The 19147-nt window shown below is 37.3% G+C and overlaps 2 protein-coding genes across 3 annotated transcripts; both read left to right on the top strand.

Annotated features, from left to right (window-relative positions):
• Positions 1-272: 272 nt before the first annotated feature.
• On the top strand, positions 273-9425 carry LOC146714367 (E3 ubiquitin-protein ligase TRIM62-like). Of its 2 annotated transcripts, none has more exons than XM_085450834.1 (14): positions 273-321; positions 3213-3441; positions 3632-3819; positions 3900-3981; positions 4071-4153; positions 4249-4336; positions 4414-4502; positions 4635-4751; positions 5278-5373; positions 5451-5554; positions 5648-5756; positions 5903-6041; positions 6125-6151; positions 7413-9425. In XM_085450834.1, the coding sequence occupies exons 2-14, from the start codon at positions 3231-3233 to the stop codon at positions 7955-7957; spliced, it is 1878 nt and encodes a 625-aa protein (XP_085306960.1). In that variant the 5' UTR covers positions 273-321; positions 3213-3230; the 3' UTR covers positions 7958-9425. The 2 variants fall into 2 exon arrangements, with proteins under 2 accessions (XP_085306960.1, XP_085306959.1); XM_085450833.1 differs by having other exon boundaries at positions 3897-3981.
• A 3066-nt stretch (positions 9426-12491) lies between these two features.
• LOC146714366 (C-type mannose receptor 2-like) lies at positions 12492-14673 on the top strand. Its single transcript, XM_085450852.1, has 4 exons — positions 12492-12531; positions 12949-13323; positions 13482-13832; positions 14330-14673. Exons 1-4 carry the CDS (start codon positions 12498-12500, stop codon positions 14671-14673), a joined length of 1104 nt encoding a protein of 367 aa, XP_085306978.1. The 5' UTR covers positions 12492-12497.
• The last annotated feature ends 4474 nt before the right edge of the window (positions 14674-19147 follow it).

Raw genomic sequence — 19147 nt, 5'->3', positions numbered from 1 at the left:
TTACACTTTAGGTATCAAAAATAGATTTTAGCATCTATATGTCAACTGTTTGTATTTGGGTTTTTTTTCTCTCTCTCGTTTTTCTTAAAGAATGAATGAACGTTGTTCCCTTTTTTTCCTCATGACGTTTATTTGTTTATTTCTTTTCCATGACGTTTTCAGTAACCAAGTATTTCGCAGTGATATGTCGCAACTCCTCACAGTTTCGGGATTGATTTTGCCGAAAGGAAAGTGAAACTGCTGAATCTTTATTAGAGAGGAGCAGAGTGTGGAGAAAGCAGCAGATCTCACAGAGGAGCATCGAGATACGCAGGAGCGCAGGTAGGCTGCTCTGCACTTTGGTGTTACTTTGAACTTTTTGAAATGCTTCATGATAAAATAACACGACAGTCTCACTGACCCACTCACTCTCGTGCCTGCATGAATGAAAGCCTTGTTTGTAGAAGAATCAGATTATATTAAATCATTACTCCTTTGTATAATACTATAAGTATTATATATATGTTTTATATGTATTTTATTTTGTGTAGATGCTGTGACGTCATCTTGCATGTGAAATAAAATCTAAAAAGTTGTTAGTTAACTCGTAGTTTGTAGAGTGCAGCACACAACGTTATACAGTTGGGGGTTTTGATATAGGCGACATGGTGGGGGCGGGATTATGGGCATCGGCAAAAATAGTTGCTGGCACCAATGCTGCCAACGCATTTTTGTGCTTGCATGGGTACCAGTCAGTTTTCTATTGCCCATTTGTGGCGAGTAAGGGCGCCCTCCGTTTGCGAGGTGCGCCTGTTGCTTGCTGCACAGGGAGGAGAGGGGCGGGGCGGCGAGGTATTCTCTGGCTCGGTGTAGCGGTATAATAACCAGCTCACGAAACAAAAACAAACCAACGGACACAAAAACACCAGACTTATAATTTGCACCGATGTGTTTTCTAAATTCTATCACACAGATATACTCGAAAATTGAGCGCGAGGGCCCTCGGTGCGCCTACTTGCTGCTGCTGCTGTGCTGAAGTCTCACACACAACCTGTCGAAGGGGGGTGCTTCCAAATAAAGCTCATTTCATTCATAATGTTGTCACTCCAAGCCCATTATGTATTAATTATTTTTTTCCTGGGTTGCGCGAAATCCCAGAAAAAAACCCTATATAAGCCGAATCTGTGCACATGCATACAAACTTATACAACAAAACTTCTGTTAATTACACAGATCTTTTCAGGATAAGGAAGCTGTCATGGCTATAAAATTAAACCGCAGGTTGCACGGTGTGTGCTAAGCTTTTCTTCCACTAGGCTGCTTTTCTTTCCATGACAGGAATAAACAAATCCAACCTGAAATGCAAATACTACTCTTGGAGAGTCATTTTAACTCCTTCTAGTAGCTACAGATTAAATGTCAGGGCGTGAGTGTTTGCCTATAATTATGTGTTATATGTGTGGTCAAAGTTTGAAAGGGAGATGAGTTTTAAAATGAATGTTTAATGCTTATTAAAAATAATAAAACACTAATTACATTTATGTGGCTGTAGCTCAGGTGGCAGAGCAGGTCAGCCACTAATCAGAAGGTCGGTAGTTCAATCCCAGGCTGCCTTCTGGCTGCATGCCAAATATCCTTGGGCAAGATACTAACCCCATGTTTGCCTACTGGTGGTGGTCAGAGGGCCCGGTGGCGCCTGTGTCCGGCAGCCTCGCCTCTGTCAGTGCGCCCCAGGGCAGCTGTGGCTACAATGTAGCTTGCCATCACCAGTGTGTGAATGGGTGAATGACTGAATGTAGTGTGAAGGGCTTTGGGGTCCTTAGGGACTAGAAAAGCGCTATACCATTTACGCTTTACCATTTATGTGTTATGTATAGGATCGATATTTCACCACATTTATGCTTTATTTAGGCAGATGGCCACCCTTCCCCAGCCTGGCTCTGTGGGAGGTTTCTTCCTGTTAAAAGGGAGTTTTTCCTTCCACTGTCGCCAAAGTGCTTGCTCGTAGGGGTCATATGATTGATTTCTGTATGTATTATTGTACCTCATAATGTAGACCTTACAATATAAAGTGTCTGGAGGCTACTGTTGTTGTGATATATAAATAAAAATTGAATTAAATTATTCAATATTATGTATAAGTACATATATGTTGTAGCTTGATAATGGTTTTTAAAATCTCAGTGGAATGGTGACAGTTTTAATGTATATCTTTACTGACATGAACTCTCCACACTAAGACACAAAACTGTAATATCAGTGGGGTTTTTTTGTTGCACATTCAGTGCCACTAGAGGGCGCCTAATCACTGTGCAACACAAGCGAGTCCGAGGTGTAATTTTTGACAGTTTCACTTTTTTTAAAAAAAGTATTTTTATATATAAGGGGTAATATATTTGTCTTAGTATTTTATATGTCTGTCTTGTAAAGTGGAACAGAGAAATGATGGGTAACTGAGGGGCAAAAACAATATGGTCATCATTTCTTTCTGATATAAGGACATCAGGACATCATGCAGTAATGCCTTGAAAGGTTACTTTTAACCTGAAAAGCACAACTTTTAATAGTAAAAAAAAACTCTTCTAAAAGTAGAGTATACACCATAGCAGAAACTATGAACACACAACAAGCCTTTAACAAGACAAGCTGGAACCACACAGGAAACACACCTTGAGGGAGAAAATGACAAAGAACAAAGGAGGACTCAGACATTGTTTACATACTAGGAAATCAGGGAGATGCAAAACACCAGGGAACACAGCTGAATGGAATCAGACTAACGGGCTGGGAAGTGGGAAGCAAAACTGAATAAAAAACACTCTTGATACGTGGACTATCAAAACTAATCATGAGGCAACAAACACTGAGAACAGGACTAAGATGTGAACCATAAAAAAGCCAGAATGTCAACAATACAGAACTGTAATACAGATAAATAAATTAAAAACCTGCAAAACACCCCAAAACTCAAAACTCTAGGATCATGAGAAAAGAAAAAAAAATATTTTTTTAATTTCATTAGCAGAAGACAAACAATAATAACCAAATTGTTTGGAAAGAATAGCATTAGAATCAATTATTGAAGCAAACTAGTGATAAACTACCCTCACTGATAATTCACACATTACTCATATTATTCCTAAAATCTAAAACCACATTTTCTAAACAGTGCATTTAATAATTGAACTCTTACTGGTTTCCCTGTTGTTTACACCCTTTTATGTCTACTTCAGATACTCAACTCATCCAAAATGAGTCTTCAGGTTTGCCACTGTGGCTGGTCCAAAACGACAAGTTACCAGGGCCTCAGAGTTCACCAGGGAAAGATGGGATGTACACCAAAGGGAATGAGGATCCCTGAACATGAACAATTCAGTTACCTTCCTACAGTGACTATCCTGAGTCCTCAGATCAAATTAACAGACCCATTTATGGATATTTTCAAGAATTCTGTGAAGTCTGGTGAGTGCGCTGATTGTACTGCTGCCCTATAGTTACACTTTGTGCAGCTGCAGAGGATAAATTTGTCACTTTGACAGTTCGTTACAGTGTATTCTCACATTGTTAAGGAATGATTTACTAAAAAATAAACAAAGAATATGCAGGAAGAGTTAAAATAATCGTTCCTTAATGTGTCACACAAACACAACAGATTCAAACTCAAGCTACTACAGCTGGCCCAGAATCACAGTTGATCAGGACCTCGGAGATCTCCAGGGAGGGATGAGATCTACACAAAATCAACTGGAAGAGAACAAAGTTCAACTCTGGAGAAATCATCAAGAAGAATCTCATCAAAAGTGCAGCAGACCAACTTTCAGTCCTTCAGTCAAGGAGGAGGTATGGCTTTTTCACCAAAATATGAGAAATTACACTAGATTAGCATCGAACTGTATAATCACATCTGTTCTCTCCAGCAGAATATGTTTCTGCCATCAAGCTTCATCCCCCAAATCGATTCTCCAGCCAGACAAGCCTCTGCAGTAGAGATAATTAAATCATGTATGCATTTTAATTTAGTTAGTTCATAATGACAACACTCCAAAAAAGCAAGGTGGCTTAATTTAACCATTAATCCTCTTTTGTTACAGTGGTTGAAACTCAGCAACAGTCTGTGCCAACAGGTTCAAACATGGGCGAAGATCAGGGGCTTGATTTAGGCTCTGGTGCACAGGTACACAGATTTTCTTTTCAAACATATCAAAGAAGTGTTAGGACAACTTGTCAAGTGACACCCACTGAATCTCCACTTCTACTTTCCTTTTACAGTCTGTGTTCATGTCTGTGTCACAGACCTTCAGCAACCACAGTGATCACACAGACAACACAACCACAAAGATGGAGACAGACACATCATGTACGCATTACAATCTTCACAGCTGATGATAGTTCAAGCCAGCTTTGCTTGGTAATAACTCTCTTGTTCCTCTGCAGTCTTTGAGACTCCTCAGCGCTCTCATCAAAGCACCGTGAGCTCAGACAAAGCCCGTCGAGCTCTGGACTTCTCTACTGGTGGACAGCAGGTACTGCAGATTTCTTAAGTACAGTTATTCAGATGCATGTAAAATATGGTTTTAGTATAAATGTGAAACAATTTTGCTAAGAGTTAAACTGTATAAAGATTAATTTCATTACTTACTGCTTTCATATTTTAGGTGGTACAACTCTTGGAGCTTCCTGGGAAAGCAGCCCAGCACGCAGCAATCTGCCCCGAAGAAAAAGAAAAGGAGATAGACAGGCTGAAAGAGAAGAAGACTAAAAAACTACAAAAGGTAATGCAGTTTTAATAGTTGTTAAAATAGTGGTTCTGAGTAACAATGTAATAATTAGTAGAATTTTCAGTCACTAAAACTGAAAAAATTCTAAAAATGCTCCAAAAAGTGCCAACAGCACAAACACTGCTTGGAGGTCCAGTTCAGACACTCATAGTAGTGGAAGTAAAGCCTCACAGAGTGTTACAGGCTACTGCTGCATGTGTTTGCACACCTTTCGGTCAAAGCCACCACACCTCTAGCTTTAAACCTCCCTAGTATCCACATTTAGTTAAACTGCAGAAATATCGCAAAGACACAAAAAACCTGGATGGCCTCTAAATTTCTGCTTCTAAATTCACATAAAACTGAGGTTATTTTACTCGGCCCTGAAAATCTTAGAAATATGATATCTAACCAGATTCTTACTCTGGATGGCATTACCTTGGCCTCCAGTAGCACTGTGAGAAACATTGGAGTCATTTTTGACCAGGATGTGTCCTTCTATCATGAGACCTTTGACTCTGAGCCATTTTCCTCTTTCAAGGCAAAACAGGAAAAGATGAAATCTGATTTGCAGCAGAAAATTCACATCAGAGAGCTCAAGATGGCTGAAGTCAGATCATCGGAAATAGACTGCAAGGTAAGGATGTTTATTTATTTTTCATTCGTTTGGTTTCTTGCTTTGATGTTACTTTAACACATCCACTCTCTTTTCAGGGTACTCTGGATGCCGAATGGTTGGAAGTCAATCATTTCTTCTCAGAGGCTATCAGAGTTGTGGAAGATGCTCGAAAGAAAGCCCTCAAGCCTCTGGAGGAGAGGTTAGTACTGTCAGTTTATCAGTGGAGAGCAGCTGAACATTGCCAGTGTGCTGTTATAGAGCTGTACATTTTACTCTCTTAAATACTGTTTAGGAGACAGAAAGTGAAAGGAGATGCTCAGGATATCATCCAGAAGCTGCAAAGAGAAATTGATGTGCTCAAAAAGGCCATTGCTGAAGCACCCAAAAACCCAAACTTGGAGGTGAGCTTTGAGGACCTGAAGTCCATCTTTTGGTCTTTTTAACATCTCAGCATAAAAGTGCATTTCTGCACTTTGGAAATTCTGTTTCGTTAAACTCATTAAATCTAATCTTGTCATATGCTGATGTTTACTGTGTGCACACACAGGTTTCGCCACTAACAGGCCTAAATGAATCTACTGACTGGAAAAATGTTGACACTTCACTCTCCTTTGGCACACTGAGAACTACGACTTCAGCCATGATGAAGCAAATTCACGACAAACTGGAAAAACTCTCATCCATTGGTGCGCCCTTCATTTTGTTATACTTATATTAAAATCTGTATTTTCTGATTTATTGCCACTTACTAAAATGTTTGTTTCCACAGAACTCAGGAGGATTACAAAATTTGCAGGTGTGTATTTCAAAATGAAAACCTTATTTAAATGAAAAAATGTGATTGTTTTGCATTTTGATGTTTAATACAGATACATACTGATGAACAGCAGTAGGTCTTGTAATGGAAAATTAATAAGCTTTAAAAGTTGTGAAATTTTTAAAATAAAAACCAAAGCTTTATAGAAATTTAGCAGGATTCTCTCAAATTCCAAAATAAAAAAAGCCTTCAGCTCTTATTGTTTGCCAGAATTGAACTCGTCTTGTTAAGGTTTAGTTGGATGCAGTCAAAATTAATATGTAGATTTCCAAAATAAAACATAATTTTCTAATGTACTCTTTCAAAGTTATTTAAGAAACAAATGGCAGAGATAAGTTTTAACATTGCCTGTAGCGATTACTTTCACTCATTATCTAGCTGATGGTGATGATTGGTCATCGGGCATAAAGTTTCTCCTCCTCAACTGTAACTGTGTCACTGTGGAAACAAATTGCCCCACAGTAATTTGTCTGCTTATATATTTCTAAAACTGCTCACTTAACTGCAATCACTTCCCCCCCTGAAAAAAGGGTCTATGGAAAAACATGAATAATTATTTTTAAGGATATGAACACGTTTAGCTCGGGCACATTTTATTACTCTCAAATTTTGTCACGTGAACGATATTTGACACCTCTTGGCGAGCAGCAAACTCAACAAAATTAATGCACTGTGATTCAGTACTGTAAGATTTCAGGAGTTATGTGAATAAAATATTGGAAAATTAGCACAGTTATTAGCTAAAAAATATTAATATATTGTTTATTTACCAATGAAAAAATTAAATAGTGAGTTAGCTAACATAAGTAAGTAGTGTTTACTTGTTATGATGACAAGACCTCAAGGGGTCAGCATGGCGAACACAATGCCCTGATGCTCTTTTGTTAGCCTAGCTGCTTGTCGATAGTGTGAAACCTCTCTTTATTGCTTTATCCGGAGGAAGATGTGAAAAAAAGTTCAGGGAACGGTTAGGGTATCATGCATGCTCATATCTCATCTCCTTAAGATTTCATATACAAATATTATTTCTTACTGAGGACAAACCTGTTGTTACTAATGTTTCCATAGCAATACTTACCACCATGTTTGGGTCAGCTTTGGCTGAAATGTTTAATAGAAAAAGTAAATAAAGTAAGGGGAGTCTTCTATTGTAGTTTATCCATAACTCTTGTGATGCTTCCACACTTCTACCCACCACACGGTCCTGTTTTTTTAATCACTTGTGTTCTTTTGACTGCAGTGGACGTGAAGCTGGACCCGGCGACCGCACACCAAAGCCTTGAAATTTCTGATAATGGGAAAAAAGTGAGAGATAGTGGAAAGATGTCGAAAGATCCTGATTCTCCACAGAGGTTTAATATGTTTGGAAGTATCCTGGGGCTCAACAGGCTGTCCTCTGGCAGGGCATACTGGGAGGTGGAGGTCAGCAAAAAGACCGGGTGGGATCTGGGTGTGGCGAGACGTGACGCAAACCGCAAGGGGAAACTCTCAATCAGTCCTGACAATGGTTACTGGGCTACTGTACATTATGAAGACCAGAAATATGCAGCCCTGGCAACACCACCAGTGAGCCTTTCGGTTAAAGAGAAACCTCGGAAAGTCGGGGTGTTTGTAGATTATGAGGAAGGTCTCGTGTCCTTTTACGATGTGACGTCTCAGTCTCACATCTACTCATTTACTGAGTGTTCGTTCGGTGGTGAGATCCTCCCGTACTTCAGTCCACATCTGAAACAAAATGAGAAAAACAGCAATCCTTTGATTATCACTGCCGTGCAAAAACAGTAGTAATCACATGTACTGGATCTGGTGCAGTGAATGCATCACTGGTAAGCAATATATGTGTCCAGGTGTGCAGTAACAGTTTAATGTTTTTTCTGATGAGTTTTCTTAGATTTTCCAAGATTGTCCAAATTTCAACATTTTTAATTTTTCAACATTTTTCATTATAACATGCACGAAGATCACCTGACTCAGGTTTTTATGTACCATATTTTCTATTCAGTGTGCAGTAACAGTTTGCTCACCTGCCCATCGGGCATTTGATCGGTCAAATTTCAACATTTTTCTTATAACATGCATTAATGAAGATCCTCTGACTGAGGCATCAATTTTAGAGTTTTATTTTTTATGTACTATATTTTCTCACTTTTAACATTTGAAAAGTAAAAAATAAGTCATACATACAGCATTGGAAATGTATAAATTTTACAGAAACAATATGAACAATGAAATAACAGAAAATTATTAACCCGGGAAAAACAGAACACTGGAAACTAGGAGGTCTGGGCGTGTTGAAACACTTTAGACACTATTCCTGTTTCTTTAAGAAAAACGTTAGGACATATTACAATCAAATTATGTTACGTACTGATCACCAGCTAGAGGTGGTGCATTTTTCAAAATCAGCTATTAGCCAATTATTTGGAGCATTAAAATCATGCACCTAGATGAACTTCAGGAAGTCATTTCAAATTAATCCCTTGGATGCAACAGGGCACTTGACTTTCTTGTACATGGACTGGTGTATGTATGAATCGGAATCAGAATACTTTATTAATCCTTAAGAAAATAATATAAGTGTATATATGTGCTTTTCTACTCACTTTTACTACAAGCCTTGGGGGATTGGGGGTTATTCAGGACTCAGGATCTATGACACACGGGGAGCCAGGGATCAAACCACCAACCTTACCATTAGCAAATGGCTTGCTCTGGCAACTAAGCCACAGGGGCCCTGTTGTTGAAAGTTGACTTTAAAATGTTATGTTAACTTTGTGCGAATAAGCTTACATCATATGTCTTGACTGTTGTCCTAAGAGTTGCAAGACTGGAATACTTGAAATCTCTGTGCCTGTGACATTTGGACTCTGCTGATTCTTTTCTGCTGTGTACAGCTGTGGTCCACTCCACTCCTGTATAAACACATACAGCACCCCCTTCCCACAGCTCTAACTATAAATGCTGTTTGTTATAATAGTTGACCAAAGAATGGATTACGAGTTCTGCTTGTTTGTTGTGTTTTTGCTGATTGTCCATCACTTATTGTATCAACAAACTGTTTACTTACTTACTCTTTGTAGCTCTGTTTTACAGATCCTTTTTGTAACTATTTCCTTCTGTTCAACCATTTGTTTCACTTTGTATTTTTTCTACTCAGACTTCTTATATTGTGGTCTTCAGGAGTCACTGTATGCCATTTAAAAGATGTATGTAATATAATTTATGACATTAAATGGATAGAAATTAAAGAGACTATCATTTAGGAACTTTTTTTTTTTTTTGCATTTTTTGTCATGGTGTTACCACAAATATATTTGATAAGTAGATATCTTTAAAATCAATAACTAGATTTAAAAAATATAAAATATAAATAGAGCGTAAAATATCAACTATTATCATTAATAATAATAATAATAATAATAATAATAATAATAATAATAATGAAATGACATCAAGACTGTCATTTCTTATTTGTCCACTAGATGCCACTAGTGAATTTGATGCACACATTCTTCATTGTTGTTTTGTGCTATGTAGAAGAGAGTTCTGGATAATGGATGGAAATATTTCATGTCCTCTTTGAAATACTCTCATGATGGTCAGTTTCAGTCAATCAATCAGTTTATTTATAAGCACATTTAACAACAACACAGGTCTCCCAAAGTGCTGTAAAAGTAAAACTAACACACAGAGAAAAAACAAAACAAGGCTCATTAACAATTAAAAGCTACGGAATAAAGATGTGTTTCTGGACGAGGTTTACAAATGCTGAGTTTTGGAGAGGTAATAATTTGAAGAAGCAGACTATTCCAGTTTAGGAAACTTTTCAGCTGACCTAAGAATTCTATTTGGAGTATTTTTAGTTTAAAAATCAAAGTGGTAGGAGGGTCCATTTAGAGACTTAAAAACAAGCAATGAACTCTTAAAATCAATTCTATAACATACTGGAAGCCAATGTGAATGAGAAACATTGGGGAAATATGGTTGTGTTTAAGAGTGCCTGTAAACTGTCGGGCTGCAGCATTCTGAACAAGATGGGAGAGCAGAGTCTGGCTGATACCAAAATAAAGACTATTACAGTAGTCAACTTGGATAAAATAAATGCATAAATCACTTTCTTGAAGTCAACAGATGACCAAATGTTCTTAATTTTTGCAAGGAGCCTGAGCCAAATAAATAACAGGATTTATTTGTTTCTCTCAAATAAAAAAATTGCCATCAAAGAACACTCCCAGATTTTTTGCAACTGGACTTCTGGACAGAGGGTCCCACTCCAGCCAAAGTGCACAGAGAAACAGGCTCAAAGTGTTAAAAAACAGCTGAGAAATCTGCTGGAACAGAAAGATCATAAGCTTCGGCCCCTGGTCAGCTCATCACTGGATCCACTTCAGTTTGCCTACCAACCTGGCATTGAAGAGGATTATGCTTCCTGCAGAAGTTCTCTGATGACTCTGCAATAGTCTGCCTCATCACTGACATCGACGACAGGGAGTACAGAGAACTGACCCAAGGCCAAGCTGGTGGTAGAAAAGTAGTAGTAACAGAAAAATCATGACACAATATGGTGGAGCAATAGAGAAAGCAAGCATACACAGCAACGGAGTTCAACTCAGCAAAAACAGTCCACAATTCACCTCTTTCCTTTTGATGAACAATGATAATGGGCTAACAGTTAACAGTAACACATACTGCCACGTTTATAGCATTCTGTGGATGGCAGTTACCTTAAACAGGGGAAGCAGTGAGGAGAAATGAATGAATAATACTGACACACAGCTCTCGCTCTCATTCGTCTGTATTGAGTGAAGGAAGAGACGCGCGAAGCATTACCTTGAGGCACTACCAATGGATCGACGCCCAGGCAAAACTCTCACCACTCATCACTCTTTACATTTCCATTGCATAGTCCATACAGCAACACAGTCAAAACAACAAACAAAACAATAATAAAAGCATGCCACAAAATATAAGGTCATTATTTCACTGAGAATAGTATTTGCTTACAATTTGCACATAACCAAAAGCAGAAGTAAAATTAGATACTCAGTCTAGTGTGCCTCCATTCACAATTTTATTAAAATTAAATGTTGGAAGCTGAAATTTTATCCAGGTAATCCAAGAATCCTGTATCATTTCACCAAGTACAAGATGATTATCTCAATCAAAGCAAACCTGAAAACTTGAAGCAGAGCAGAAATTCCATTCAGTTTTCTTTATTCGGGTCTATGAGTCAATCTGCTGGCTCAACTAATTTTGTGATTTGTTTGACAGAGTGGCAATCACTCAGCAGTGATCGTTACATACACCTGCTTTAGATCTTATCGGACTCATTTCTATGGGGCTAATAACCTAAATTGAATAAACTGATAACACCAGTAACTGTATATAAAAAAATAATGTACCCAGAAAGACAGTTTTAGGTGTGGTTTGGATTAAAAATTAGTAGACTGGATTGGATAAATGCCTTCATTTGTTGGTTGCAGTCTCCTGCTGTGATGTCTGAGTAGCTGCAGCTGAAGCAGTGATATCCTGTACTTTCTAGAGCAGATCAAGTTCTAACTGTGCCTCACACCCAGTTTAACATAATGGATGAAGTTATTAAGCAACACAGATAAGGACGATATGTTTATACGTTCTTGCTTGGTGGACAGTTAGTAGTGCAGTGCGTTCTTCCCCTTTTTTCCTGTTTACTCATAAAGTAAATGACACCTTTTATAACTGGAATATACAAATCCCTCTCATCAGTGGATCATTCATTCAGGGGAAATAGTCCCAGTCTTGTATTTGGATATTCAAATCCTAACCTTGACAAAAAAGAGCTCTCTTTACTGTATATCAATATCTACTTGAGAGCTGTCTTCGTGAACACACCGTATAGAGAAGAAATTATAACATGTAAGTTTAAAACCTGTAATATATTTTATGTATGTGGTGCAGAGGTGATGTGTAGAGAATATCTGAAATATCTTGTCAGGTGTGATACTAAAAAAAACAAAACTAAAAAATATGTTACCTCAACTCTTACTGAAAAGATGAACTAGCATTAAATAAAAAAAGAGCTTTCAAGATTAGTAATATCATTAATTTTATCAGTTTGTTCATGAGCTGCTGAATTATTTAAAAAACAGTTTCTGTTCTGGTTCATAATAGTTCACACTATTTTTCTTTAAGTATGTTGGTCTTTTTCACATGTACTTCATATGTCCTACTATCTTGTATTGATCCATCTTTTCTTTCATCTGACATAAAGTGAAAAAAAAGAAGTTTTGTTCAAGTCTTTGTTTCCTTGAGTAATAAAACATCACTTTAATCTGTCAGATCAAAGATGCAGTGGAGTCTGTATCTGCTTATTCTGATGGGTAAGTGGATTGTTTACCAAATATACTCTTTTTAATTTAAATAAAATGAATATAGAATATTTATGAATATAAATGAACTACTTGACATGTTTTTTTCCCCATTTTATTCTGTTAAGAAAACAATATCAATAATCCTATATAATACCTCTGTAGGCACTTTGTTATATACCATATCTGTAAGTGTGTCTTTGTATTTGTATTTATTTGACTGTTATTCTCAGCTCTGTACAAGATTGCCCATGTACCTGGACCTATTGTATGAATGCAACTGGCAAATAAAAGACTTTAGCTTAGATTCACTCAGTCTTCTCACATCTGCCCATTCACTACAGTCAGAGTCTCATTTAAGTAACGATGTTAACCTGTAATATTTAATTTCTTCAGTCAGACTATGTTTATCATATTTCTGTATTTCAGGTCAGTGTTGCCTCTTTACATGCCGCCTGTATGAGTACCACTTTATTAAAGAAAACAAGAGCTGGTCTGAAGCACAGAGATACTGCAGAGAGAAATATACAGACCTGGCCAAAGTGTTTGACATGACAGACATGAGCAGACTCCGTAACTCTGCACAGAATCAAGGAGAAGCCTGGATTGGACTGAACAACAACACAGGTGGAAACAGGACGTGGCGTTGGTCTCTGCCAGGAGTGGAATACATTCATAATGACAGCAGCTGGAATCTGAATGGAAGACAAGAAACTGAACCTGGGCCTGGAAACTGTGGGAGGAAAAGAGACAAGCTGGTAGATGTTTCATGTCACCATCCTATGTGGTTCATCTGCTATGATGGTGAGGAGATATGAATAATATTAAATAATATTATAATATCATGATATAAAAATATAATGCAATTACATAATTGTGAAGTGAGAAGATAGAGACAGACAGAATTTCAGGTGAGAAATTATTGAGGGATGTCTTTGTGTGTTTTTCTGTTTGTTTTACAGAAAAGAAGAAAGACAATAAAACATTGTATTTGATTGAGGAGAAGAAGAACTGGACACAGGCTCAGAACTACTGCAGATACCATCACACTGACTTGGCCAGTGGACTGAATCAGGTAGATGGAGAAGAAATGAAGGCTCTGTTCATTGGCCGTAACATGAGTGTGTGGATGGGTCTGTTCAGAGACAGCTGGAGGTGGTCAGATGGGAGTAATTCCTCTTTCAGATACTGGGATATGCAGTTATTCAATGATGAACAAAGCAACAAGACATGTGCTATGACTCTGTTAAACAGATCAGGAAAATGGAGCTCTGATGAATGTGACAAAGAAAAACCCTTCTTCTGTTATGATGGTGAGTTTTTATCAACATGTGTCTGACTGGTTTCTCTAAAAGGAGGATCACTGGAATCACTGACAAGATCCAGCTGAACATGTTGTGTATTTTTCCTCCACCTACATCTGCATGTTTGCTGAATTAATCTCATAAACATGAACACACTTAGTTGACAGTCAGATGACTTTAAATATCTGTGGGATAACTTTGAGCTACTTTTATGTTCAACCAACGTTTTAAAGTCTCTGTTGTCTGTAAATATGGAGAGAAGTTGTTTTGGATTCCTAATAGTTTAAAAACATAAATATTTCAGGATGTTGTCGACCTGTCTGCACAAAGTTCATTAACATTATTATACTGTTTTCTACTGAGGGCAGAGTAACACACACGCTTTTTCTAGGTTTTTTTATTTTTTATTTTTTTATTATTGGAACAAAATAAACAGCGCAGAGTTTTTCTCATGTTTACAGCTCACTAGATTCAACGGAATGTGTTGTTTTTTTTCTTTATGGCAGATAAACTGATCCTGATCAAAGAAAACAAAACCTGGAAGGAGGCCTTGGATTACTGCAGAGAGTCTCACAGGGGACTGGTCTCCATCACTAACCCTTACCAACAGAGATGGGCGGAGGTGAGAGCCAAGAATGCCTCGAGTCCTTTTGTCTGGCTCGGCCTGCGCTACTCCTGCACTCTGGATCTGTGGTTCTGGGTCAATGACAAGCTGGTCTGCTATGAGAAGTGGAGCAGAGAGGGAAAGACTGAGGATTGTGGCAGGGCTGTGGGCATGATGAGAGGAGGACAGTATGAGTGGGTTAGTCAGAGAGACAATGAGACATATAATTTTGTTTGTTTTAAATAAGACTTCAGAACTATTTTAGAATTTAGACACGAGGCAAAGTAAGATTTATCTCATCTCCATTTATTACAGATTTCATTCTGGAGTGAATTGGGATTTTGTAGTTCTCTGCTGTGAGTCACTGGGGTGTTTTGGTGATGGCAAAATTTCAACTAAGAGTGAAAAACAAATCTATAGCTGTAAACGACACAATATTGGTAAAATTTGATATTCGCTAAGGTAATTATGGTTTCCTCATGTTCTGCTTGACATTCCGTTTCAGTGATATCATAATTGCTTTCTTCATTATTGCTGCATTACTTCATTATTACACTTTTGTTGATAGATAAAAAAGTCTGTTTTAGTTTTTATGTTTGTTGTTTATTTTTTTTTCATCTTTGTAATCTTTTTGTCTTTACGAACTTATAAACTGGCCTTTGTGATAATATTTCCAGTCTTTAATGGTTAATAAATATTAAAAGCTAATGTGACGAACCAGAATATTTATATTGTAAACTTTCACAAAACCACTTAACTACTTTTTTTCATAATGATGTATTATTTAAAGTGACATGCTGTAAACCGATGACCTGTGTCTGTCACAGTCGACACTCCTTACAGTAGTTCTTGGTGCATACAGGAAATCCTTTAAAATTCTCACCCATTCGACCCTAATGAGACAAAATGTCACTTTCTCAAAAACTGCTTCATGCACCTGAGAACTCTTGGCATCAAGGGCGTAGATTTGGTTTTGGCATTGGTGGGGACGGATGATTCAACCACCGAACCCTGCCCTGTTTCCTTTTTTTTCTTGATAAAAAGAGGAGAAATATACTTGCCTACATATGCTATTCTACATGCTTTTAAACCATTTAAAATTACAATTCATAGTTTTATATGTGAATTATATAATGTTAAGTTACTATTAAACAAATGACTGACTAAGTATTTTATACTTTAGTTTACTTCAACCATATTCCATATAAATCAGATATCATACAAACATAAAAATGGCTTCAAATACAGTCATGACAATAAAAGAATATGACTTTAAGGACTTAACAACATTACTTCAGTTATATTACACCAACATCTCTTATACGTTAGCACTAAGGGAACACTGAATGACCTGGTGGTTTTTGTCCATAAAACTACTCATCTAAGATTACCACAAAGTAACAGATCTCTTAGCAAAATTATGCAACATTTTAGGCACTATTGCCCCGATCAAATCAGTTGGCTGGGATGTTTTACTCTAAACATGAACTACTGTTACAGCAACAGACATTGGCTACTGGTGTCCCACACAACAACTCAATGTCCAGTATGTGAAGGAGCCACACACATGCCTTCTCCTCTCATTAACTGAGGTAAACTGCTGGCATATTTGTTTTACATCTATACTGTCCAGTCTCTCCTGGTGGTCATGGTAACACGTTATTCATGGTTACATACAATTTTAGACTGATGTGGGCCAAAGCCTAAAACGATGTGCCGGGGGTTTGCTGTTCTAGATATTTGAAGTTTGCACAGCTACATTCTCGCCTGAAAAATTTGTAAAAGTTTATTTTGCAACCCAGAAAGGGTAATAAGAGGGGCACTGAAATTCAGGATTGTCCCAGAAAAAACGGGAGGGTTGGCATGTATTGCCTTGCATAGCCTGTAACGTTATTATGATGGACAGGTTTTATGAGTGAACTTGACTTTAAGGGACTTACAGGTTTCTTTGAAAAATACTTTCTTATATCCAGGTTCTTTTTGCTGCCATCCTCCTCTCCTCCTTGCAGGTCCTGGCAGCGCAGGCTTGCCGCTGCTAAAACTAAACAGAGCTCCCTGAAAGGCACAGCCAATCACATTGGCCATATTTGTCACATGACGTAGGACTCCAGTAGAGAAGTAATTTAACTCTTTCTGCACCGCTGGGTGAATGAGACGCTGACAGATCGCTTTTTTTATTTATTTCTATGGGTTTTGTTTTTCTTTACTCGAAGGGATCAAATTATTGGTGGGGACATTCAATAATCGATGGATATTTGTGGGGACATGTCCCTTCCGTCCATACCAAATCTACGCCCTTGCTTGGCATTACCCCTGTGTTTACTTCATCCAAGCGGTCATTCTCCAACTTGGATTTAAAAATGTGTTTACACTCCAGGATTAAGCAGAAGAGACCCACTCACCTGTCCCTGATAAAATTTGAAGAATGTCCTTTGTAAATGCCATGAGTAAATTTGAAGCCAAAACCTCTGAGTGCCATGTCACATGTCAACCATTATCATCATGCATAGATGAAGGTGACATTTTAGCAGTAAATTAATTTCACATTAACACCTTTGACACAAAAGGGCACTTGACCATTTTGTACTTATAACGTGCTGTTCTACTTGCTTTGAGCGCTCAAAACACTTTCTTACTACAAGCCTCATTCATTCATTGACACAAGTGCTTTTTTTTCCAGTGTCTAAGCTCTTTAACCCTGACATTCACCCTCCAGGGGGAGCACATGAGTCAACTCAGGTGTCAGCATCTTGCCCAAAGATACGTTGACACACAGGTTTGAGGAGCCAGGGATCAATCTACTGACCTTCTAATTAATTGACCTGCTCTACCTCCTAATAATTGTGAGAATTACAAAAATGTTTTAGAAACACAGTTTTGTGTAAATAAGGTTATACTGTACTGTCTGCCCTTTCTTAGGAGAGCTCATAGCTGCAAGACTGACATGCTTTTGAAGTCACAAGAGACACACACATACTTGAGCAACTGTTCCTTAAAGGCCCTTCTCTAAGCTCTGACTATAAATACTATTCATTATATTTATATGTAAAAAGATGAATGAGTTCTTCTCTTGTTCTTAAATGTTTTCATTTAAAGTCCACAACAGTTGTGATCATTATATATTATGTATTTAAATCAATAAAAGTGTCATTTACAGAACCTTTTTTTTCAACTTTATATTTTTTGTCAAGATGTTGGTTCAAATAATGCAATAAAACATGTTTGACCTTGTAGTTTTTCCAGACTGTTATTCCTCAATCGTCCACTAGATGTAACCAGTGAGTTTGACTTTCTGCTTTCTGCTTGTTTCTAAAGCCTAAAAATGTCAGATTTTTTTCCAGGTTTATATAAAAATAAGACAGATTGTTACATTGTGTCAGTGTTATGAAGAGGCAAAGCTTTGTAAAGTATGAGAAGAATCTGCTCCGGGTACTAGATTTAAAAAAGAGCTCTAAAAATTGTACAAAATGATCAAAACATCAAAAGATAAGCAAAGGATACTTTACTGTGTGATTTCAATAACATGTTAGACATTTTTACTCAATTCATTTTATAGCTACCACAATGACTCTGTCACACGTTACTCGTGAAAAGAATTTAGTTGCTGTAAAAAAAGTTATTTCTATATATAAAACATGAGTTTAGAAAGGAGTGCAATGAGTGAATTTGCTATTTGATGTGACTTGTATACATTTGAGTGAGCGTGTGTTATTTCATGATCATGTTAAAAACAATTCAATACTTCACATTAAATTTGTTGTAACTCACTGTGAATGCCGTACAAAGCAAAACACTTCAACCATATTTTGCTTATTGATTGCCAATCATGTGGAATATGATGGATTCATAATAAAGGTGTTCAATGACAGTCTAGTGAAATATTTTAGCTCGTGGCCGGTGCTCTTTGTGTTCTTTTTCTGTTTTTCTATACTTCAGTTTATTTGTTGTCCACCCACTGTGGGTGTAAAATGGAAAATTTCACACTAACACCAGACACAAGTGTGAACTTCTTCATTTACAGAAACAGAAGGGTGTGCTCTCAGTTTGTGTCAAAAAACATTTACACATTACTTATTTGCCTTGAAATGATCATTAACCTATACTTTATAGAAAGTGGAAATTTGAGATGATTGGTTGTTATAGTTCACACCAGAGAAGATGCTGGTTTAAAAGAGGGAAACGTTTCATAGACTCAAACCTCAGTTGTTTTTCTCCTCCATACTAAAACAGCTACACTGACAACATAGGAAGTTCATGTGATCAGGTAAGACCTCTTCACACACACACGCCACGCACAGTTTCTGCCTTTAACAATACATATAAAGACAATCTTTTATAATTTATCAAGTAGCAGTAACAGTCTTTTGAAAACCTTTAATTTTCCGACATTTTAGTAAAACCACTACAATGATAATGATGACCCTGATGTGAAAAAGTAGATATTAGACTTACAGTGCACTTACAGTGGATTTGTTTTAATTTATTTCCACCAGTTTTGTTACATAAATCTCACAATAAGCAATAAAGAACTACTTTATACCTGAGATGGTTAAGTTTACAGTTTAAGTGTTTTAACTGGCAGGATGATCTGCTGAAGAATGATGGGAAGCACTGGAGCTTTTACAGTAGCACCAGTAGGATTTCCAATAATTTGTGAGTGACTGTGTCACACATGTGCACTGAAAGACTGGCGGAAGACATAAAGCCCAACACTCATGCA

Source organism: Copadichromis virginalis, linkage group LG3, assembly GCF_057382275.1.
Source record: "Copadichromis virginalis isolate Kocher_CV1m ecotype Utaka linkage group LG3, C_Virginalis_male_GT1.1, whole genome shotgun sequence".
In the NCBI taxonomy this organism is placed as follows: Eukaryota; Metazoa; Chordata; class Actinopteri; order Cichliformes; family Cichlidae; genus Copadichromis; species Copadichromis virginalis.
The sequence above is the reverse complement of the archived record's forward strand: the minus strand, read 5'-3'. Positions and strand labels throughout refer to the sequence as shown.